Genomic DNA, 25,691 nt, shown 5'->3' on the forward strand with positions numbered 1-25,691 from the left:
GTTCAACTCGCTTCACTACTTGAGAGCGGGGAGTCGTCATCCTCTGATCTCTTAGCGATTGTAATATTCTGATCAGATGAAATTAAAACCAGAAGCATTAAAAAGCAGCTTCTTTTACTTCAGGGTAGAAAGGTGCTCTTATTCAGAATCTTTTGGGGCCGAACTTCATGAAGCAAAAGGAGGAAGTCATGTTGAGCTTCCGTCAGTGATGCCACGGCTGAATCGACTTTTGATCAACAGGAAGAAGACGAGGAAGTTTGTTTCCTCAGAGCTGCTGATTATTGACCAGAACCAGCTGAAACCGACTTCACTGAGGTTCTATATTTGAAGCTGAAAAAAAATGCTGATCACTTGATCTGAAACCTGCATATGAGAAAACAAATAAAAACAACCTTGCTGAAAATATAAGTAGGCTTGAAGTATTTTTTTTTTCTTTTACGTCCATTTCACAAAACGATTCATTACACAATGAAAACAAAATCTCAGAAAATTGGAATTATAAATTGAGAGTTCAGATGTTCAAGAATATTTCAGACAGAAATGTGGGTTGTTTGAGAGGTACGTTTATTTCTCTGCTACCTGGTCTGTGCTCCTTTTACATGAACCTGCTGCTGGTGTTACCAGCAGTCGACCCGCCTTTGGTTCTGCTGTTAAGTAAAAGCTAAATTTTCTTTGACCGCAGCCTTCCGTTCATCTTCCTCTTAACAAAGTTTATTAGATTCTCTATGGGGGCTCAGGTCAGACCCGATGAGCTCAATATTATCACAGTCATTGGACCAACTTCTGTTTCCTTTGGTGATGTAAGTGCCGAGTCCTAAATAATCATCCCTGTAAAGCCTGTCGGTGTAAAGTGATCACACAGGTCCTGGTAGATGACTGGGTTGACTTATATTTAGAAAACCCAGAGGAAGAGATCCAACCGATGACACGGCGATCTAAAAACTTCACACTGAACATCCAGCAATGTTGACGCTGCTCATCTCTACTAACCCTCCAGACTTTAAACAATCCTCTTTAGGCTGTGGGTATCGCTGCTGGTGGCGCCCCCTTTATAAAACACTTCTTCCTTCCTCTCAACTTTCTATTGATCCAATTGGATACAGAACTTTGTGAACAACCAGCTTCTTAAACAATGAGCTTTCATGGTTTAACCTGTGAAAAATTTCAATATTTGTCTTTTAGGTGACCTTGACCCCCATTGATCTGAAATGAGACCATGCAGAGGCTCAGGAAACCTTGGCAGATGAATATAGAAAGTTATTTGATAGGCATGTGACACCATGAGTTTCCATTGCATAACATTTCTACAATATTCACATTTCTGACCATGTTTTTGTGGGTTTTCATGGTCTATAAGCCATAATTATCAGAATTTTGAGGAAATAAAAGGCTGATATGCTATATTTCCTGTGCTGCAGTGGAGTTGTTGATAAGGTTCAGTTTAGCAACCATAGTTGCTGACGCTCACTTTCAGTAAGGATGTGGGCATTATTTGTGGTCCAATGCCATTGCTGAAACAGGCCTGCAACTTATTAAGTCAAAGTTTAACTCGGTATTTACGTTATTTACAGTTTTATTTAAACATGTAGAATGTGCAAACCACTGGAGATGATTTTCAAAGATAAATTGTTAAGAAACAAACCTTTAGCTGGTATTAAACACACTTTTCATTGATTTAGCATTTTCTAAAGTAAAAATTAAAATGAGTTGTATTCATCTTTATGCTTAAAAACATCTTGCAATTATTGTCCCAAAACACAGCAGGTTTAATGGCTCCAGGTGATGTGACAGAGGGCACCTTCTTGTTCACAGAGCTAATGTTAGGGAAGATCATCATCATCACAGGATGTTGTGTTGTTCCACCACATTATCACACTCCCCCCTATATGTGCTAATTTTGTCCTTAACTCTTCTAAAGATGAAGCCTGACGGCACAAACCAAAAATTCCGATCCAGTTTCTAAAATTATTTTGGGTTGCAAACATATGTTCCTATAGTCTGTCAGATTAGTCTTTATAATTTTAAAAGCTTTCTTTGTGTTTTTTTGTTTAATTTTTGATTGGGCATTGCTTAACCTTCATGCTGTAGCAGTGTCTAACTGATCTGCCGCCAACAAGCAGAAAAAAAACCCAAAGTACTGATAGAGAATCAAAATAACTTACTGATCATTATCTCCTAGAATACATTATGAAAAACACTGACATATTACTAAAACACATAAGATGCCCAAAGACAATTGTAGAGAAAAAAACTAATGTGATTCATAAAGTGATCATTACACTTCAAAAGCTGATCTAAAAATATTATCCAAGAAAGGTCAGAGCGGATTCTTCCTGCTGAGGCGACTGAGGTCTTTTTGAGTGCAGAGGGCACTCCTAAAGACTTTCTATTATCCTGTTGTGGCATCAGCCATCTTCTAATGAGCTGTCTGTTGGAGCAGTGGTTTATCTGTAGCTGAGAAAAAGCAGCTGGATAAACTGATCAGGAAGGACAGCTCTGTGATTTGATGCCCTCTGGACTCAGTGGAGGAGAGAAACAAGAGGATCCTAACTAAATAACATCTCTGTTGGATAATGTCTCGCCCCCATGCATGAAGCTGTCACAGAACTGGAGAGCTCCTTCAGTGGCAGACTGCTGCACCTTAAATGCACCTGTGAGCGTTATCACAGATCCTTCCTCCAAGCAGCTGTAAGACCTTACAACCTCAGTAAGTTGTTACATTCTTGCTGATTTTTTCACAGTTTCTATCTTAGTCAGTTATACAACATGCAGCTGTTATTTTGCACATCTCTGATGTTGCTGCTATTTTCAAATATCCATTGCTGTAAAAATGTTCATAGCTGTATATTGGTTATTTATTCTCCAGGTGCACAGTTTTATATTGTTAAAACACTTTACAGTAGAGTATTTTATTTGTTTATCTTTTAACTCTTCACTGTTGTGTTATTTTTATGCATTCTTCTAAGAATGCATAAAATCCACCATAAAATAGTCCACATTGGTGAGACCATTTTTTCTATAATCTTTTTTCTGATGTAACACTAGAATCTCCCCATTGTGAGACAATAAAGGGATTTTCTATTCTATTCTATTCTATTCTATTCTATTCTATTCTATTCTATTCTATTATCCACTTGAAATAAGGGATTAGATTTTTAAAAATTATTTTACACATACATTATCTCATTCAATTGGTAAATTGTTCTACTTACCCATTCAAATCAAGAGAAAACACTTATTTTAAGAAAACTCCACTAACTTAGATAACTTCGACAATGTTAGTCTAATTTTGTACTATAGATCGGTCTGTGGGGGAATTCTGCCAGCGAGGTCTGATAGATATACAGGTTTTGGGTTTTATGCTCAGCTAAATTACAATCTAGTTGTGTTATGTTCCTTTCCACATTCCCAGTCTCAAAACAAAAATGATTTCTTCTCATGTGTAACTGAGAAAGTTGTATTACACAGATTAAGTATCCAACAGGGCTGTATAAATAACAGCATGAAGGCTGCCTGTAAATCAGGGTTAATGCTTTGATAATATCTTTGTGGGTGGTGTAGTATCATATTTGAATTTAAATTTACATGTTTACACTTCAGCAGACCTGTTACTGTAAGCTGAAACCACTTCTGTGTGTTAAGACTCCTCATTGTCTGCAGTCCCAGAATGCACCTCTCTCTCCCAGCTGCAGGTTTCTGAGTTATCACCCACAGGAAGCATTTGTCTGTGATCCAGCTTCTATGATCCTGCTGCAGATTCCCAGTTCTGATGTAACAGTAGAGTCACTCAGAGTGTCGTTTGAGTGGCAGCAAGCTCAGCATGACTGTAAGAGGTGGAAGTAACAGTGAGGTTCCTGGGAAACTAATTAACAATTAACCATGACCAGTCATTTAAACACTAATTAATTAATTAATTGTAACCATAACAATAAATAGATAAAAAAAAAACTGTTTCAATAATATTTAGTAATGTAGTAAAGTAATGTTATAAACAATAACCGTATATATTTATGGGAAACCAATTCAAATAGAGCTGAAGCACTGAAGAAATAAACAAATCATCTTTTAACCATATGGCAGTGTTAGATATTAATGTTTTTTTTTAAATTGTAGTAAAATAACTTTACGGTTATAGTTGTTTATACTATTTCAGGTCATTTCTAACCACCAGCTTACCAAAGGAAATGAAACTTTTACAGGCAGAAGTTTCCTGATGCAAACTTTCTGATAAGCGTTTCTGAGGGCTGGTAACTTAAAAGTTGTTGGTCAAATTGTTACGTAGAGCTACCCTACAGCTTTAAAGTGATATATATATATATATATAAATATATATATATATATATATATTTTTTTTTTTTTTTACTTCCTTTTTTTGTGTCATGTGTTTAGTGGGTTAGCATAATTTATGTGTTTGTAGTACATTTGCACTTTCCCTTTATCTGTGATGGCAGCATTTATATTTAACCGCAGGTTTTTTGTATGTTCGCCTCATTTTTGTATTTGCTAACCTCATTCCTGCACTGCAAAAACAATCTAGAAATAAGGGAAAATGTCTTAAATAAAGTGTATTTACTCTTAATTTGAGCAGGTAAATAAGATTGTTTGCTAGTAAATTAGTATTTCACTCTTACAATAAGATAATTAGATAACATGCACTTGAAATAAGACCATGCAATTGTTTTGTCTTGTTTTAAGTGCAAACTGTCTCATTTCATTGGCAAAGTGTCTAACTTACCTCCTCAATTTAAGAAAAAATGCACTTATTTTAAGAAAAAAAAAGACTTATTTATATATATATTTTTTGCAGTGTGTTTTGTCATGGTTTGGTTCAAGTTTCTGACCTTCGTGCAGAGATAAAACTCTCAGAAGACTCCTTACATATCAAAATAAGGAAATTCTAGCTGCAGAAAAACATTTTCTACAACTGATGAAAGCAGTACTTACAACATGTAATGTTTACTTGCTGGAACAGAGTAAAGTACTTCCAATGAAAACCCAGAAGTGACCAAAATCCATAGATAATGCTGTCCGGAATATGAATATCAAGCCCAAATCCAGCTATTCCACATCCTCTACGAGGTTTTCCTTCAAGATTATCCTTGATTTATCCTCCTTCCCATCAGCACTGACCAGCTTCCCCGTATCCCCACAGCATAATGCTGCCGTCATTGTGTTTTAATGTAGAAATGATGTTTTCATGGTGATGTACAGTGATTGTTTTTAACTGCACAGTGATTTGCATTCAGGCCAAAATGTTAGATTGTCTACTTCTCTGATGAATGCTCTCCTTCCAGCAGGTGAGTATAGATGTATAGTCCACGCCATCCTGTTTATGTTTATGCATTTAGCAGCTTTTATCCAAAGCAACTTACAAAGTAGATACAAGTATGAGATTAATTTGATCAATCTTGGCTAAGGATCCACACTGACAGCTCATTCCCCCCCAGCAGGGATTCAAACCGGGACCTCCTGTGTGCAAGTCATGTGACATACCACTTGAACTAGCCAGCCTCTTCACATTTAGATTACGTATTGAACAGTTAATTCATAAATGGTTTAATAGTGATTTATAAACCACATTACTTATTAAAGGGTGTGAAACCATTAATAATATTCCTATTTTTCTATTCCCCATTTTCTGCATTACTGCTGAAAAGGCAGTTTTATTAATTTCTCACTTGTATCAATGATGTTCTGTTTTTAATATTTCTTGTATCTAACCTAATTTAATATACCTTTTTTTTCCACCCCCGATGTCTGTCAATGTTTATTTACATTCAGACTAAATCGAACTGAAATAACAGTTGAATAAAGTGACTTGTATATAATTGATGGTTCAACTGGTCTAGATAACTTCTTTAATAAAGTCTTTTTCCCTGTATAAACACATTGCCGGTGCAGGTCTGCTTCCCTTAATGTGCATCAATTATCCACAGAAATGATCCTGATGGGTAGTGGAGGCCTAGTGGTTAGGGCATAGAGCTTGGAATCCTGAGGTTCTGAGATTCTGACTCCCACGCACTGCTCCCTGGGCGCCCCATGATGGCAGCCCACTGTTCCAAAAGTGGATGGGTTGAATGCAGAGGTAAATTTCTCAAATGTGAAATCAAAAAAAGTTTAATTAATTATATATTTCCTTTGCATTGAAGATGCAGTTTGACCTTTAGGATGCTGAAATGCTGAAAAAACTTTCATTTTAAAGTAGGCGTTGCAAAAATGGTACAGAGCATTAACACTGATCCAGAGTCAGTCGTCACCTCTTACTTCCTCTGATATATTTTCTCAGCAGCGCGTCTTGACGGCGGCCAAGTTGCAGCAAGTGGGTGCAGCTGCGGCGACTGTTTCGCTCTGTGGTCATACAGGGGAAGGAGGATGATGCTGCTTCAACCCCCCTCTGCAAGCTCACTTCCTCAAAGAGGGAGGGAGGGAGGAGAGAAAAGAGAGGCAGACAGAAAGAAGGAAGCCATCTTGAGTCTTTTTAGTGACAAGTCTGTCCTATCTTTGGAACCTTCTTGTTTCTTTAGAAGAGGTCTATAGAATAAAAGGTGGTGGGTTGGATTAAGGAAGTGAAAGCTGAAGAAACTTGGCCGTTATTTTGTTTTTCTGAGTTCGGTTTTGCATATCACAGGAAGACGTGAAGAAACCAGGCATTCAAAGTGGTTGGAAAGACTGAAACTGTGGAGGACTGACTTGCAGCAGAGGAACGGAGCGCTGCAGAAGCAAATATAGAAACCAGAGAAACCTTCGGGGTGATGTTGGTCTCCTGTCAGTAGACCGTAAAAAGTGTTGGCTTTGACATCAGCTGGACAGAAGTTGTGTCTTCGAGGGTCGGAGGAGACTTGAGGAGGACGCAGGATGAGTTCGGTGCCCTACAAGACGGAGGTGTTGGGGTGGAACCCCCAGCAGCTGGCTGACTACCTGAAGCGGGTGAGGAAACAGGGAGCTTTCTTTCTTTGTGCAGCACACGACTTCAGCCTTCTTGGACTTAAAAGTTGCCTGAAATCAGCACCTGTAGAATCAAGGACAGGTTCTGAGTCCTACTGTGACAGATTTATGGCGTTGCGTGAGACTTGGATTCAGTTTTACTTTATTCCAAGAGTAATTTCAGCTCCATAAAGACACAGTAAACAGAAACTGCTTCCTGCTCATTGAACTGCTAACACTGAGCAAAATGTTCTTTAATGCTGAACCCAGCAAGAACAAGAAGTACATTTATGTAAGGGCAAGGCAAAAAGGAAGCAAATCGGTATTCTGCTTCAAGGATTTTAAGGGTCAAACCATAAAAATAGAACATCCTTCAGCAGCAGGTGGAACCCTTTTCTAAAGATTCTAGAGGCTCCTTCTTCAGAAGGTTGTAAACCTCATTCCTCTCACCGACTTTTCAGTCTCTCACATCAGTGTGGAAACTTTTTGCAAAGTCTTCTTTTCAAAGCGGCCTCAGCTTCTCTGAAAGTTCCAATACAGGGTTTTTTTTGTTTTTTTTTTCAGTTAGGTTGGTCTTTGACCAGACCATTGCATCTCCTTGATTTGTTTTCTCCTATTTTCAGTTGTTCTGTTAAAAATCTGCTGCTGTGTTTGGACCCTTGCTCTGTTGAAGAACCAGTTTTGACTATACTTTGGTTGTTGGAAAGACTGACTCACATTTGGTTTTAGAAGGCTCTGGTACACAAAGGAGTTTGTGGCGTCCCAACTTATGATGTTTCCGACCTCGCAACCAACATCTACTAACTTTTAGTTTGTTATGGCCAAATATCTCTGCATTTGTCCTTCCAATTCTGATAACGTATTCAGCATAATGATAAAAATGTAGCTGTGTATTTAAAGGTATGATTGTAGGATGTTGTTGGATGAAAGGTCAAATACCAGTGGGATTTCCCCTATTTTGTTTCATGTTTGCCTAATCATCCGTCTCCTATGAAGACAGAACCAGTTGAAGTTGGTTTCTTGAACGTTCGTAATTCACAGTTTTTTTCTTTTTTTTTTTTTTGCACTTTACAGTAAACGGCGGAGGAGTAGCGTTACTTCCAAAAACCATCAGCCATCCGATGGGTTCTGGAAATGGGAGATATTTAACCTACCTTAACTTAATGTAGATATTTGAGCTTCTATTATATGAAAAAAGTCTAGTCCGATTCAGTACAGGGTGTTATTAAAGTCGTACGATATGTATATTAATGTCCAAAGAAAAAGAAAGCTTGAATAAGAGCCATAAAATAAAGATGCCTTTGATGTAAATTTACTGCAGCTAATGGATGAAGAATCGAGTGGATCAAGGGTCACCAATTTGTGGCTTGGGTGCACCAGGTAGCCCTCTAAAACCACATGAGATGCCCACAAGCGTGCATGAAAAACTGCATCTCATTCCATTCTTTTTTTTTTATGACACTTGTATTTGTGCAGATTTTAAAATGAAAATGATAAAGCATAGGCAGTTAAAATGTGTATAAATTAACCTTCAAATGACATAAAGGTCACCTAGAGAGCTGTTTCCTGGGACGCCTGCTGTTACTGCCTGCCTGGATTAATACCCACATATAACTCCTATCACAAGGCTAATTTTTTATGATTATTATCATTATTATAAAATATTAGTTCGGATCTTTAAGATTGGTCCCTCCAAACACGTTCCTTTATTTGGCCCTGGTATGGTCTTTTCTTCATTATGTTCAGAACGGGAACAAGAAAGGGCAGGCTCGGAGGTCCAGGAATCCGAAGCCAGGTCAGGCAAACCGTTAGTGATGTTATGAGATCAGCTGAGGCTTCGAGGCGTGCGTTGAGTAGGGGAGGGGGTGTCTCCGCGAAGCACATAACAATGCTTGCTTCATTTAGTTCAGGCGCCAAAATCGGTGACGTCTGATGCCTCGCCACCCCTCCATACCACTTGACCACTTCGGGAAGTGGTTCAGCTCGCCCGGAACTTGGACAGGCATCTCACAGCTTCAGTATTCATTCAAGAAGTGGGAGTTTGTGGGACAGTTGCGGTCAGTTTGATAGAGTTTGGATATATTCAAAGAATAGATTGGTTTGGAAAACATCCAATCTAGTTGGTTAAAACAATTTTGATTAGATTAAACAATATAACGATCAAAATCTGAGCAGGCCACTGGTTGGTACAGTTGTAACATCAGTATTAAGTAGTATTGCTTTCCATTGTGCAGTTACCATTGCTGTTAGCTGCTGTAAGACATTGACTTCCATTCCTAAGGTTGTTGGGTCAACATCCACCTTAGACTTTTGAAAGTTGCGATAATACTTAACAAGTGTTTTGGTCAGTATGTATTGGTTTGTCCTTTTATCAATATAGATTGGGTAAAAACACTGCCAAATTAGATTGGTTGGTTTAATCAAAAGGTTGGTGGAACACATAACTTCTAACCCAATTAAAATAAAAAAGTTGATGAAAAACTATTATTTTTTGATAGAAAAAGACTAACACCTTTCATTTTGCTCATCATTGCCCAAATTGCACTTTGACTGTCTGCTTGAGTTTATTTCACTAAAAAGACAGATAGATTAGATCAATGAGGTGATTTGTTATTTTAGATATTTTAAAGTTATATTAGAGACTCACAACCAGCTTTTAAGATGTACTATCTTCATCATATTTCAACCCTACATCACCCCTATTTTTTATTTTTAGACACTAAACACAACGTGTTCATCGTGATTACATAAGGCTGTACTTTGGTCTAAAAATATAAGCACAATCTAAACTTTTGTTCTAACAAAGCATGTTACGCTGACAAATTTACCAAATGATCACATTAGTTATCTTCAGAATTATGAGTAACTATTATTTAAAATACATTAGCCTGCATGCCTCACATTTAAGTTATTAATATCATTTTTGAATAGCTAATTAATTGTGAATATGTATATTGAATATGTATTTAAATGAAACGTTCAACAGACAGAGCTAACTTATCTCTTGTATTTGTAATAAAATACATATACCAGAGGTGGGGAGGAGGACATTTTCCAAAAGATGTGGTTTACTGGTAAAACAGGCTATTAGATTCAGAATTTTTACTTTTCCAGATGATATATGCAGCAAATAAATAAAATGAAGAAGAGGAAGAAAAAAAAATGACTTCAGACGGGCACTTTTTTGCACAAAAGAAAAAAGCGCAGGTGCTACAGCCCCACATAGGGTCTTATCTGTGCACGTCGCTGTCCCTAAATATAGACCATCCGTCTATTATTTTGATCTCTCATTTCTTTCAGCAGCCAGATTTTTCTATAATTGTTTGGTCTTTATCATCTCTTCGTAGGTTTCTTAGGTTTGAGATGGAAATCAAATGTTTTTTTGCTTTTAAAGATTTGAAGATTAAACCGTGTTTGTTTTTCAGATGAATCTTCCCGGCTGTGATAAAGTTGTGTTGAAGAACTCCATCAATGGTGCGAGATTTGTGGTGAGTTAAAAACCAAAGATCAGAAAATCCTAGAGTAACGTCCTTTGTCAGGCAGCAGAGTGGAGAAAGAGCGATGGATGATGCCTTCGGTCCAATCTTCTTTACAGTAGTCTTAGATTTAGCATCAACTTCACAGTTTTTTTTTTCTTTGTTTATTTTTTTCACAGAATCTGACAGATAATGACCTCCAGAAATTTCCTAAGATTCATGCTCCGTAAGTATATACCTCAAAATAAATAGAAACTTTCTTTCTGCTCCTTGGTTTCTTTCTGTGAAGGTATTTGGATTGCTGTGTTTCCAAGAAACTGTTAGGAGAAAATCTTTAAAACCTTGTTTAAGCAACAAACATTTTATGGACCTTTAAAATATAATCTGATATTTTTTTAATAACCATAATGTTTGTTTAAAATATTAACAGCATTTACTTTTATTTTATTGTTATATTCATGTCTACATTCAGTAGGGGTGGGTATTGGCAAAGAAGTCACGATTCGATTCGAATCACGATTCACATGCCACGATGCGATTCTATCACGATGCATCACGATACTTGAAATATTGCGATGCATTGTGATATTTTCACTGAACACTGTAAGAAAAAGATACAGCCCTTACCAGTGGCTGACTGGCTGGGTGTGATCTGGATCAGGTCTTCAATTGATACATAACTGAAAGCAACTGAATTCATACATAGCTGTATTTATTGAAATTACTTTTGGAGGTGTTGCCATGAAAACAAATACTGGACAGAAATATTACTATTACTGGCATGGACACACCAACAAAAAGATCTTAGGATTCATCAAACTTAAAATAACAAAATGAGGATAATCAGTCCGGACATGCTTATGACACAAAGCAGCAGGCGTCAACACATCCGCAGCGACATCTGCTGGACTGGAAGTTGTATTCCACTTGGTTTGATTGATGTGCGCCAACCATTAATGTATTTTATTTGTTCATTTTTTTTTTAAATAATCGATTCTTGCCTTCAAGAATCGATTCAGTAGATCACAAAAATTAGAATCACGATTCATCGATTTGACGATTATTTTGCACACCCTTAACATTCAGTATGTCCTGCAGAGCTCAGTCCTTCAATTAAAACAATTTCCTGTCTAATGTTTTTTCTGAGGTGTTTTTGACTGTAATTTGTATGTTTGTGTTTTCGCAGAATGATCTCTAAGCTCAGCAGTGAAATCAGCAAGAAAGTGCCCAAATCAAGCATTTTTGGAAAAAAGTATGTAACTATGTTTCACACAAATCGAGAATATACAATGAAAAGTGGCACTTTTAAAGCTTTTAGCACCACTCAGAGTTTCCTCCGAGTGTTCAGGAGTCCAGGTGACCTGCAGAGAAAGCTAATTTCAGCAGATTGTATCCAGGATCTTGTTTTTTTAAATGCATGATTTATAACTCACGGCCACTGAACGAAGATAGACCAGTAAATCCTGACTTTCACTTTTCAGCTTAGCTCCTTCTTGTCACAGAACTGACGTTTTGGCATTCACTTGGTACCTTAGTTAAAGGCTCAAACCTGTTCCAGGGAGTTCTTTGTGACTCAGATAGATGTAAACACCTGCTGAGGACAGCAATTATCCAGGACATATTCACATTTCCCTCTACTGAGAAGCCTACTTGGTTAAGAATTTGTGATTTTTTTACTCTAAACATAATTTGCTCTTTACTGGGACACATGCTCCAGCTCTGATCTTATTGGATCACTGTGTTCAGCTGTTAAAGGAAACAGTTTTCCAACATATTTGATTATTACCCAACAATACAACATCTTCTATGCTTCTGTTGTTTAATTCATTTTTTATTAATTTTCAGATTAATATTCTACACAAAGATTAAGCAAATTTGCATAATCCCACTCAACCAGTTAGCCCACTGAGCCTACTAAAACATATTAATAGCTGAACAAGATTAATAACTGAACCTGATGAATAACTGAACCTGATGAATAACTGAACCAGAATAATAACGGAACCTGATTAATAACTGAACCTGAATACGTCACGGCTCAGCACAGAGGACCCAGTATTGAAAGTAGACAGACTGTAGGATTACTCAAAAGCGTTAATTAAAAACTTTGGATCTGCAGTTATAGCAGATAGGGCGTCTAAGGCAGGAAACTCTGCAGGAAAGAAACACAGGTTAGTGACCACGATAATCTGAAGGATGATTATGAACACGTGAGGCACTAACCTGGTTTTATAGTTCAGTTCGTGCCCAGAGAACGAGGTTTATTCCAGCCGGTCAGCTGACAACAAGACATGGTAGGCACCGCTCAGACGCTGTAACCCCAAAGAACTTAGAACAAGCAGGAGCTCAAATCCAAGCAGACAAAGGAAGACAGGCTAATCCAGATGGCTAAGCCAAAGCCTGTGCTGAGGATTCAGACCCAGAAGATCAGAAGATCAGAAGACAGGTCAGGCAAACAGATCCGACAGGAACAGGAAGGCTCAGTGGTTGAGAGGTAGAACAGGAAATCAGAAACACTAAGGTAATGCTGAAACCATCGCACCTTTGGCTCATGAATAATCTTCTCACTGGCTCTGGCTCAAGAATGATCTAGCGCTAATGACTGGTAGCAGTGAGCTTAAATAGAGGCAGGAGCAGGTGGATAGGATGAGCAGTAATGAAAAACCGGGCAGAGTTAGACAGGTGAATGAAATTAGTAATTAAGTCAGTCATTAGCGCCAAGATCATGACACAATAATATCTGAACCAGATTAATCACCAAACTTGATTAATACCTGAACCAGATTAATAATTGAACATTATTAATCAATGAACCTGGTTAAAACTTTACCAGAATAATAACTGAAATCAGACTTATAACAGTACAGGATATGACAATTAAATTCAATTTATCACTGAACCAGACCAACAACTGAACCGCATTAAGAACTGAACCAGATTAATAATGAAACAGATTAAAATAGCTGAACCTGATAAATAACTACACCAGAATAATAATTAAACCAGATGAAAGCTGAACCAGATTAATAACTGTGCCTGACTGACAACAGAACCTAATGAAATCCAACCCTGTTGTTCTCCTCCACAGACAAATGACAAAGTATAATGAACCAGGTGAGCTTGTTTACTTTCTCATGTTTCTCTCATGAGCATGAAAACTCATGATCTGTTTCCTGATAAGTAAGAGATCCAATATTAACATTGGATCCTTGTATTTGTTCGCTTTTTTAATGAAGAAAACTAAATGCACACACAATTTATTATAATATATCTTTAATAAGTGAAGAACTTTGTTTCTTGTATTTGGGTCCAGTTGGATTATCACAATTTTATGAGCCCACACAGAAAAAAATGAAAGATTTTGTGAAGGTGATAGGAGTAGGATGTTGCATCCTACTGCTCATTTTGACTAATATTACACTAATCCTGCAAACTAGGACTATAGAAGAACACTGTTAGATTTACTGGGCTCAGAAGCCAGATAGACAGGAACCAGAAAGTATCTAATTCCCAGTTACTCCACTTGGGCTCATATTCAGCTATGCAGTGCTCTTTCACTGGGCTTCAGAACCACAGATCTTTATTCCAGTCTATGAATACAGAGAAAGTTAGCGACTTAATACATGGACTAATGTCTTTGTAGTCACATGGGAGCTTTCTAAAGTGTTTTGTTTTTTTTGCTATACAGAGATGACCACAGATGGAGGATGGGGCGAAGACGAGTTTGTGAGTCCTACATTTATCTGCTCTCTTTTTACTTCTCTGAGACTGATTTATCATATTTGGGTTTCTCTGGTGTTTTTCAGAGGTCATTCAAATCTCAATGAAGAATCCTTCAGTCTGAAGTAGAATATGAGGTTGTGAGATCTGCTACTGGAAGAAAAATAAAAGCAGTTTGATTTCAGACAAACTGCCTCTATTTTTCTTCCAGTAGTAGTAGAAATGGTCCAGGAGTTTGTAGATCCTACTTTACCCTGCTTTATTACCAACATACTTTAGCACAGGGATGCTGAAAGTCGGACCGCTGTCCTGCAGGTTTTAGAGATTTCCCTGCATCAGCAAAACTGATTTTCATTGATTGCTGATTAACAGGTTTTGCTGAATTGCAATCATCAGAATCAGCTGTACTAAAGCAGGGAAATGTCTAAAACCAGGGACCCTTGATGATCGAGTTAGGGCATGCCTGCGTTTAGCAGAATGTCTGTGAGGAACGGTGGACTTGAAATAGTTTTAAATTACCTTAAAATTCTTCACAGGTAGATAAGCAGAAGAAGTTGCTGCTCTGAGATCCTTGACTTCCATGAAATCGTGCAAAAACACAACTGTATGATTTAGGATTACTTGGCTCATAGAATGAAATACATAATGTCATTTACTCTAGTTCTTATGATAACCTGGTGAGATTTTGTTTGCAGTGTTTTGTTTGAATCATAGGTGATCTATTCTAACAGGATGATGAAGACTTTGATGACTACGAGAGTCCATACAGCGATGAAGATAGAGACTACGAGTCCCCAGACGAAGAGCTGGACTCGGGTAACGACTACGAGCCTCCTCCCTCTGAACCTGCAGATGATCTGACTCACAAACTGTGCCCTTCTCAGCCCATTGGGGACGGGGATTACATCGGTACTCATACCACTGCTACATGCATGTTAATGGGGTTTAGGTCAGCAGCTAAGGAGGTAGTTGGGTTTAAAATGTTCAGGGCATTCTTCAGCTTCCAGCATCATCAAGAGTTCAAAACAAACTAACCCAAATCCAGCCTGAGCTGCTCTGGAGTCACCGGGCTGAATGTGGATAAACTAAACGCTGTGTGTTTTGTGTGTGTATATAGATAGGAGGGATAGCAACGTGCCAACCAGAGGACAGCCCCCTGCTGTATCACCTCGCCCATCAAATTCTACACTTTCTGCACCCAAAGGCCATATGGTGAGCATGAAAAGCATCAAACTGAAGCATCATAACCTGCAAAATCGAAAAATACAAAGAAACATAAAATACTAATTTAGAAAAGCACATTTTAAAGTTTTTTTAATTTGACTTCTTTTTAAATGCAGACAGTCAAGCGTCAAGCGTTTATGGATTCTTTTATCTTTGTTATCATGTTTTAGTCCAGCTTGTTTATTTTTAGGATGTTCCTATTCCTTCCACCAACACCTAAAGTTATTCACAGAGGACAGAAGGTTGAGGTTCACTGGAAAGCTGAATTCTCAGGGCATTTTTGCGTTCACAAAAACACGAAACTCCATCTTGTCCCACTCCTGCTTCTACTGTTCGACTCCAACCCAATATAGGTCAGCCAGTCAGTTTAATAATTATAATTTAACTTTAGTGATCTCACATTGGAGAAATTCACTCTCTGCATTTAACCCATGCCCTTGGGGCGCAGTGGGCTGCCACTGTGCAGCGCCAGGGAGCAGTGTGGGGGTTAAGGGTCTTGCTCAGGGACCCAGAGTGCAGGCTGTGGGGATCAAACCGGGTATTTGCAACCTTCTCAGAGCACAAGCGCACTGCTCTAACCACTAGGAAAACGATTTAGGTGAGACATATGAGCCCCTAGCTGAACCAAAATAAACATGATGCCACATGAGGACAGATGCCTAGCTTCTGCTGACACATGCGTTTTGTCACAATTCACATCTTTGAAAGCGGAAAGGCAAAAGCATCACAAGCGTACGCGGTTGTGGTTTGTTGTAATGTTTGCTGCTATTTCTATTGTTACGCTAAATGGGTAAAACCAATCTTTGGTAGGCAATGACTGTCGCTTCACCTTATCAATTTGGAAAGCATTACTGAAGGTCTACCTTTCCCCAAACAGATTTTAATCGGAGCAGTCCCAGATTAATAATGTGTAGATCTAAACCTAAGTACTAAACAATCAGACCAGTCAGGTTAGTAATGTTTTAGTATTGCTGCAATATTATCTGTTGGTCAGATTCACAGGCAGCCCAATCCTCTTTCTCTGCCAGGCCTTTCCAAAATCATTTTTCATTTTTTTTGGTATAAATATGTAGAGGCCCTTGATAAAGATGTGGTGTTAAAGTAAAATATTTATCTGTTATATATCCACAGGACTTTCTTCTATTACAGCCTTATCAGAATACCGGTACAAAACAATACCCTGATAAAACAATGCAGCACCATGGAGACGAACAGCTCACAGTATATATGCTGTGATATGATAGAATTATGATTTATTTGACCACATTTATGGTAAGATGGAATTGGATATGGTCAGTAACAGTGTTCTGTTTAATGCAGGTGGACCAAGCTTTTCAAAAATGATTCCTGCTTCATTCGGTTCAATCAGCTTTAAATGACTAAAAGTCCCTGATGCAGAGTTTTCTAAAGGATCAGGCATCAAGGATCTCCAGCTAATTTTCCTCCAGATGTCGCAATGATTTCATGATATTCTACTCTTTACAGGGAATCACAAACAGTCTCTCTTTCAGAGAGATATTTTGATGATTTATTGATACTTGAATTCACACTCAATCTTATGTTAGAGTACTGGCGCTTTGTTGGCTTGCTGTTCCTTTTTTATTGTTTTTAATTTGTCTGGCTTGAAGTCCCAGGTTTCTATGACAGGCACTTTTTTATTATTTTATAATATTATTTAATTTTTTACCATCACAACAAAACTTAAAGATCAGTTTAATCTTTAATTGGGGTATTTTAAAGCCTGATCTGCATGAATTTATGTATTTTAGGAAATGACACGAATGCTGATAAAGTATCTTAGCTCAAAAACATTTTCATGATGGCTTGACTTCACTGACCATCGTAATTAATACAACAAACAAGAGAACAACAAGAGTTAATATGTATTGATCCATCCGGCTGGTGATAAATGAATTTTAGCTGGAAACGGCTGATAAAAAAAATCTTCTCATCATGTTTAAGCATATTTTTTCCTGCTTTCCTCCCCCCAATATCTGCCTTTTTGAGTTTAGGGGGAATAAATATAGCTTAAACATGTGCTTATCTACAAAAAAAACAAAAACTTTTTTTGAAAGGGGGTTTGGATATTTATGAGCTGTGAGTTCTTTATGGTGTTTTTATTTTTGTGTTTTTGCAGTCTTTAGAGTCTCTGTCCAGACGAGATCCATCCCCCCATGCGCCTGCACGACCATCAGGAAACTGTAAGTTTCACAGATCAACTTGATCCAGGGCTTTTTTTTTTGTCAGTTGGAGAACCAGCATTTTGCATTTATCAGCAGATTTTTTAGGTTGGTTCAGGTCATATGATTCTTGAAAACCAACAACAGGCGTTTATATAACTGCTGTTGTTGACATATTCATGTTTAGTTCCCCCAGGGCCGCCAAGGGTTTGCCGTGACAGCAAACCTGGTCGTGACACAAGAAGCACTCACTCCCCCGTCAGAGGTAAAAACCCTGAATCTAGACTGTAGGCTGATTTCAAGTCTTCCATATCCCATCCTCTACTCTGTTGGAGCTGAATGTTGATCTTCTTTTTCTCAGGACATCAGTTAAATTCAGCAGACAGAGTAAGTTTTATTTCAGTAAACTTAATCATTTGATCTCATAAAGCAGCTAAAACATTTACCACCATTATTCAACTCAGTCTTTATAAATGTAACATTATCAATCAGTCCAAAAACTACTGAAGTCCTGAAAGGCAAGTTTGAAAAAAAGGAAAGTTCTAAGTTTTCCTAACTCGAAAGGCAAGTGGAAAAAATTAAAGGCTATTTTTTAAGTATTTGTTCTCTTAATACTTTTTTTTTTTTTGCCACTAGAGACACTGAAATAAAACTATAGACCTATACTGACAGCTGTATTCTTCAAAGTCAGAGGCCTGGTTTCCAAGAATCAACATTCGTATTTAGACTAGTTTTTTGCAAACAAAATAAGGTACAATTAGAGTAAAAAAAAAAAAAAATTTTAATTGTTGCCGATGGTATGTGGGTATCATTTGGACCTTGGATATTTATGAATAATATAGAATAAATTACAGTGGTGATCCTGGATAGGACAACATCTACAAATTATCCTAATCTTAAATCACCTCTAAACTCGCTGTCAATAAATGCTTATCATAACTTGTTGCAATAAATTAGACCTTGGTCAAAGAAATAAGTAGGAGCAATTTAAATATCAATGCTAATGCTTTATATGTAGTTATTAGTTTATTTATGTATATGTCAGTTGATTAAAAGGTCATTGGGAAATAAACTATTTATAACTTCAAAGAACAGTGGGGGGAAAAAACCCCCGCTTGATTTAAATGTCAGTCTTCTATTTTTAACACACTTAAAAGAAAATGTTTTAGAGTTTTAAGTCTAAAACAGGAAAAAAGAAAAGAAAAACTAGAACTTCTTTTATCAGTTTTTTTTTTCTAACTTGCCTCCGTAGAAAACTAAGCTTTAAGTGACAAATTTCCTGGAAAAAAAAAAAAAGGAAATATGGTAACTCAACCCCGAGGAGCCTCAATGTTGCACACAACAAATGCAACACCAAAAATTGCTGCTCTGTTTGTAACTTGATATTTTTTTTTCTTTCTTTCTTGCAGCCTGGTGGGCAATCCTGGGGGTTTGTACATACACACACACACACTTGCACACACCAGTTGTGATTTGCTATCTTTACAGACACATAAATTGCAAAATACAAAAGAAAACAGCATAATTAAAAAAAACAATCAAATTACATTCAAATAATGCAGTAACAGACTATGTTTTAATAGCAGGTTAAAGACCTGAAGCTCAGTAATAAAGAAGCAGAAAAACATGTTCTATATAAGAAATCCAAAGAGCTTGCAGCCCAGATTAGTCCTTATGCTTTTTGTAATACTTTGTTAAATTTGAAGTTCACAGGGCAGGAGTGTAAAATTATATCAGTTTATATGTTATTTTTTGAAGCGTGCCATTTGTTGATAGGTTAGCTGAGCAGATCGATGTTTCCTGCTGGTGTTTAGTTTTATCACAGTATGAGATCAGATGTCAAGAACCACTGATCATGTGTCTTAATATTCTGGTCCTCTCAGGCCTCCGTTGGATTCCTCTGAACCACTCAGGTCCAAACCACCTATTCTTCATCCTCCCACCTCTTCAGTAGGAAGGAGCAACTCCTCTGCTAGAGGGGCGCCACCCAGCAGGTCCTCCTCCGATCCAGCTCTGATTTAATCTGTTCAGAGTTTTGTGTAATGATAGCCTGATGATAATTTGATGTTTCTATGTTTGTTTGTTTTTTTCAGGTTTGATGGACACAGAGAGGTAAGCTTCATATTAAGACACACAATTGTTAAAGTTATCCACAGTTACTGATAGAACTTTAAGATTTTTGATAGTAAATCTTCGAAATTTTATTTTTGTGTAAGGAGACCAGGCATTTCATTTTTGAATCGTGCATAAAAACCAAAACCTTTGTTCTCTAACTGATTAATTCCATCATGTTATAATCATTGCTTTCTTCATCTGGCACCCTGAGGTTATCACTGTCCTTGCTGATCTCACAAATGTTCAGACTCCTCGTGGACACCCTCTTCTAGCATCTTAAGTGTTTTTTTTATTATTTTATATGTATTTATATATATAATTATTATTTAAAAAGGGACTATGTAAAATTAAAACCTTAATGTTACCATTTGATGCATTGTGTTAGAGTTAGCCAAAGGCCAATTTGCATATGCGCTCCCTTTGGCAGTGCACAATTCATTTTAATTACATTCCACCTTCAACAAATAAAACAGCAAATATACAAAAATAGTTTAATGAGACCCTTCCCCGTCCCCCATAAATAATCTTACAATATTAGTTAGTTTAAAAAGAAATCACACATAAACAAAGGCTTCTGCCATGGAAATAAAAAAATTATAATTACAGTATTGAGAGCTTGTTAGCAGTTGGTTGAGTTCATTTTTAAAATTTCTTATGGAAACACAGATTTTAATATCAACAGGAATCGTGTTCCACTGTGGCCTTTATTGAGAATACAACAAGTAGATCTTAATGAGCCTACAGAACAGATCAGTTGGAAAAATGTGATGAACTTCTGTGACGAGGTTGAATGTTATACCTTATCTCTAGGTTCTTAGTTTGACCTGAATCGATAAAAGTTTCTGCACAGAGTATAGATATGGGTGCAAATAAACGATCAGACATTTACCAGTAATGAAGGAGAATGAACTTTGATCAATTTCTTTCTTTTTTTCTCATCAGCAAGCACAAGACGGTAAGTTTCATAGATCAGTTCTTTCCATTGCTTTAAATCTTAATTTCTTGAACTCTAAGCTTTGGATGACTACTGAGTTAATAAAGGACGTTTCTTTATTCTGCTCATTTTCCTGTAGTTTCTAAACACAATACGTTTCCTCTTCAAAAAAGTCTGCCTCCCCGCCCTGGGATCCCTGGACCTGTCCCACAGCACAGCAGGTAGATCTTTATATTAACTGAGACTATTTGGTTTCTTTTAATCTCTTTATTGTTTCACTTCTTATAGAAATATGGATGAAACAAAGAGCAGTTTGCCCAGGATGGGCCCCTGAGGCACTCTGCTGTGCAACTGAATGTTTAATGCAAATGTTCTCAGGTTAACAGTTGGTCTGACTGTCCAGCTGAGGTCAAGAGTACAAAGTTTCTCATCCAAATGATCTCTGACATGTTTTTTTTTTCCTGTTGATCAGTTTGCCTCCCAGCATTCCTTCTTTAGGCTCTCTGCCTCACAAACTTCAATCGGGTAAGAAAATCCTAAAAAAAAAAGTCCAAACATGTTCATTCTATCTTCTGATTAAAGATTCATAGAACCGCTTTGTTTAATGGTGTGTTCTCAGGCTTCCTTCAGTAATAAATAACAAACCTTTATTTTAATTAGTGCTCTGTGATTTTAGAGAAGAAGAGCTGTTAGGTTGTTGTTTAGCTGGAGATATGTATCTGAAGTGCAGCTGTGTTTTTTTTGCAGCCATTGCCGAACACAGAGGCAGCATTGTGGGACCCGGTCATGCTGCTCCTCCTGCAGTTGCCTCCTCCGGGGTGAGAAACTCAGATTCACAGTTTTTATATAAAGATCCATTGATTTTAAAAAAGGAGGGTTGCCTGAAATATAATCCTGTGTTAATAATGTGTAAAAAGTGAAAAAAACAAAGTGTAATAGCCATTTAATTAGCTAAGTGAAGTTGTGAAATAACAAGATAGTTTTATTCTTATTTGAATAAAGCTGGGTTTTTGTTTTTTTCCTCAGCTGATCTGATGAGATAATATTTCTGCTCCTCTGTTTGAGCAGTAGGGGGTGCTGTTGTATTAGTCTAATTCAGCCTAAGGAGTTTTGTGTGTCTGTTTGCAGGGCTTGGACCCTAACTGGTATGTAGGTAAAGTGACCCGGGGTCAGGCTGAAGGATGTCTGAAAAAAGTTTACAAGGTAACAACAACTCAACATCTAAATTATGTTTTATGTATGAATCCAGGACACTTTTCATTAAGATGCTGAAGAACAATTTAGTTTAGATATTTATGAAATCAGTAGGATCTAATTTCAAACATTTTAAGAACATTTCAGGAACCCCCCCATTTTTATTTTTATTTCCGATTTCTAATAACAGAAAAACCTGAAAAACAGAGAGATGGAGATGCAGAGATTATTAAGGATTTTTTTTTTTTTCCATTTCAAATTAGAAAGTTTATTGCATATATTTGTAATAAAAATCTTTATCCACCTGATGAAGGAGGCTTCTAAGTTAGTTTTTTTTAGGGGATTTTAAAAGATATCTACTGTCTCTTGTTGTCTGTGTCTAGGATGGGGCATACCTTGTGAGGGACAGCACCAAGCAGCTACCCAACCAGCCCTTCACTCTGATGGTCTTCTACCAGGACAAAGTCTACAACATCCAGATCAGGCAGCAGAACCAGCAGTTCCAACTGGGAACTGGTCTCAAAGCCCAGGAGGTGAATATAAAATCATGCTTATATGAGAACTTCACAAGTTCACAGAAATGTTCTGCTTTATTCAATATTGGATTTTCATGTAACAAATGGGACTTAAACGTATAGTGAAAGATTTTTGAGAATTTCTGAAAAGACGTCTCCACTTTAAAAACAAATGCACATGCACAACCCTGTACCTGCTCCCAAGAGGGAAAGCCTATTAAATGTGTGCCAGAGCCCCATTCTCCTCGTGTACACTCTGTTTAAAAGTTGTTGTTTGCATCGCTCATACAAGCTGAGTTAAAAAGAAGACTTTTTTTCACTATGTCAGACTCACCACTGGTAAGTGAAAATGGGGACGGCCTTACATAAACATATTACCAGAATGATTGACAATTAGGAAGACCACTTACTTTGATGATCCACCCAGAAAAAGAACATCCTCCATTATACCTTTAAGGTGAAATAACCTCCAACAACATTAGAGAGCTGTAATGAGTGGATGGCATTAAATGAGGGATTTGGTGAGGTTTTTTTGCCTTATGCTACGTTCACACCGGACGCAGCAGGTGCAGCAAAATCGCGTCTGCCACTTCATTTTTGCTGCTTGTACTAGTTAGTTCTGGCGCGGCTGAAGCAGCTTTGCTGCTCTGGCTGCGCGGTGCAAAAGTGTGTCTGACGCGCGTTGGGCGGAGCTTCACTATCCTTTTTCTGCCTTTCAGCTATATTTGCTGTGATCAGTGGGAATAAAGTAGTTTTAATATGTTTTGGGAATATGATTAATATGAAGTGGGAAAATCCACCTGAAAACTTAATCAATGCAGTCAGTTCATCTAGATTACAATCCTGCCTTCCAATATTATTTCTATGTCGGAGACGCTCAGACCCCCACATACCAGCGGTGTGCTGTCAGTAGGATCCCATTCCACAGCAGCCTCTGGCCCGGTCTCCTCCTCACGGTGCGGCGGCTGGTAGGTGTTTTTCATCTAAATAATCCAAACCGCAGGCACCAGGATAATAAAAGCGAACATATTCTGCCGGCAGATTTCTGCATTTTAAGTTGATTTATGCATCAATAAACTGTTTCAGAGGAGTGATCACAGCGCTCTGTATCATCAGCGATGTGTCTTTCTCGCTGCCAGCTCCCAGATCAGCTTCTCTGATTGGTTTACGCGGGGCGTCGAGCAGCAAAAGTTACATTTTTCCATCTTGAGTAGCAGCGCGTTTGCGGTGCGTCACACGCGTCAGATGCTTAAACGCGCCCGACGCACTGCTTCAGCTCAAAACGCGCTGCGGGAAGTTTTGTTGCGCCTTGACGCGCGTCAACCATTGACTATGCATGTAAACTTGCTGCTTCTGCCGCGCCTGCTGCGTCTGGTGTGAACGCAGCATTATAGGCCAACTTTAGGGCAAAGATGACTGGCAAAAAATTTACTCCTGAGTTGTACATCAGGCCAGCATTTTTTCAAGGCCTCTTGGACAAATTAATTTCCAATTTTCCTGCTGCTAGAAATTCTCTCGCCAATTCTCTCGCCAATTTCATCTGATTTCAAACTGACTGTAAATTTACAGTTCTAAGTTAGAACAGTCATTTTATTTATTTTTATATATATATATATATATATATATATATATATATATATATATATATATATATATATATATATATATATATATATATATATATATATATATATATATATAAAATTATAAAATATAATAAATATAATAAAATACAATACAATAATCCATTTTACGAAACATTCAGCAATCTAATGGCAGTGGGGAAGAAACTGTTGTGGAATCTGCTGGACCTGCATTGGATGCTTCGAGGTCTCTTCCCCGAAGGCAGCAGGGAGAACAGTCCATGGTGGGGATGTGAGGGGTCACTGATGATGTTACGGATTCGTGACACGAAGAGCTGGGATGAAATGTCTTTAATGGAGGGAAGAGGAACCCTGATGATCCTCTCTGCTGTTCTCACCACTCTCCTCACTTTCTTCCAGTCCGAGGCGCTGCAGCCTCCACACCACATAGTGAGACAGCAGGTCAGAACGCTCTCTATGGTGCTTCTGAGATAGTGTTAACTCCTCAGAGTAAAGACCAAATACATACAACCACAAGATGCAACATAAACCTTCAATGAAACACAACTGTGAACACTGGTTGGTCAGATGCTGACAAATGTTGTGGAATGATTTACAGGTTGCCTAATGTCAGCTTGTCTGCATACTTGTAAGTTTCTAGCGCACTGGCCTGTATAAAGCAACACAACTATCTGAGTGTGCTGCCTCCTACAGGTCAGTACAGAAATATGCTGACCTGTGAGGAACACACTCATTTGTAGTAGTTGTGTTTCACCAGCAGGAGGAGGCAGCACTCTACTGTATAGTTTCTGTGTTTTACCTCTAGTTGACTAATGTGATTTCAGTTTTCCTCTAGGTGGCAGCACTCTTATTTTTTTTTTTATTGTGTTTCCAGTTTTTCCCATCCGTCTGTGACATCATCAATCATTACTCCCACTCCCCCCTGGTCCTCATTGATGCCAAAAACAGGACCTCCAGCCACCAGAACCAGTGTCTGCTGTCTGACCCGGCTGGATACTATATGACGGGACAGAACTGGTCCTGATAGACTGATCCAGTTTGAGGATCAGTCTCCAGACAAACCCAGAGGGAGAATTTTAACGAATGTTCACTTCAGACAACACAATCTGACGAGTGGAAAATGCTCCATCTTTGCACATGTTGCTTTTTTTTTTGTACTTTCTACATTTCAAACCTTAAAGAATATTTGTGCTGGAATATTTCTGTACAACGTCGAAGCTAATGTCAGATCTATTGCATATGGACCCCAGAAACAAACTATAACTTTAAAACGTAAGCAGAGTTTTTTCTTGCCTCCGCTGAAATTCTCATACCTTCCAACCTTTAGCTCAGCTTCTTTTGATTCTGTCAGTTTGCCACTCAACTGATCTCATTAAAACATCAGGAAACACCAACTATGTTCTTGAGTTTTATTTAAATCACAAAGATTCTTCTATAATAAACCCGTGTTTTACAATCACACAATATTCCTTCAAAGTCAGGTTCAAAGACTGGACTCAAACTTGGTGAATACTGATAAATATTACTTTAAAGGACTAAAGGTACTTCGGCATCAAGGCATGGTTAAAGGAAGGCTTAAAATGGAACACCTAAACTAATGAGCATGTCACCTGAGCTGTATCTTTTGCTTAAATCCTAATTGAATGAAGGTATTGACTGGTTTCCCATGTCTCTGGTATAGCAATAAACCCGCCTTGCCTTACCATATAAAACGCAGCATTAGTTTTCACCTTATAAATTACTTTGCTGACCTGAGAACCTTCATCCACCTGTTCATTTATTGTAAGGTTAAGACAGGAGTTTGT

The 25,691-nt window shown here is 37.8% G+C and overlaps 1 protein-coding gene across 1 annotated transcript; it reads left to right on the forward strand.

Moving 5' to 3' along the window:
* The first annotated feature begins 6,403 nt into the window (after window positions 1-6,403).
* Window positions 6,404-25,280, forward strand: lcp2a (lymphocyte cytosolic protein 2a). Its single transcript, XM_038288443.1, has 21 exons — window positions 6,404-6,927; window positions 10,350-10,412; window positions 10,580-10,626; window positions 11,587-11,652; window positions 13,489-13,514; window positions 14,089-14,126; window positions 14,852-15,029; window positions 15,238-15,332; window positions 17,482-17,545; window positions 17,712-17,789; window positions 17,886-17,911; window positions 18,934-18,953; window positions 19,408-19,518; window positions 19,618-19,636; window positions 20,582-20,594; window positions 20,713-20,794; window positions 21,046-21,098; window positions 21,321-21,391; window positions 21,702-21,776; window positions 22,151-22,300; window positions 24,761-25,280. The coding sequence occupies exons 1-21, from the start codon at window positions 6,856-6,858 to the stop codon at window positions 24,908-24,910; spliced, it is 1,497 nt and encodes a 498-aa protein (XP_038144371.1). The 5' UTR covers window positions 6,404-6,855; the 3' UTR covers window positions 24,911-25,280.
* The last annotated feature ends 411 nt before the right edge of the window (window positions 25,281-25,691 follow it).

Source organism: Cyprinodon tularosa, unplaced genomic scaffold (genome assembly GCF_016077235.1).
Source record: "Cyprinodon tularosa strain WSP-4 unplaced genomic scaffold, ASM1607723v1 ctg256, whole genome shotgun sequence".
In the NCBI taxonomy this organism is placed as follows: Eukaryota; Metazoa; Chordata; class Actinopteri; order Cyprinodontiformes; family Cyprinodontidae; genus Cyprinodon; species Cyprinodon tularosa.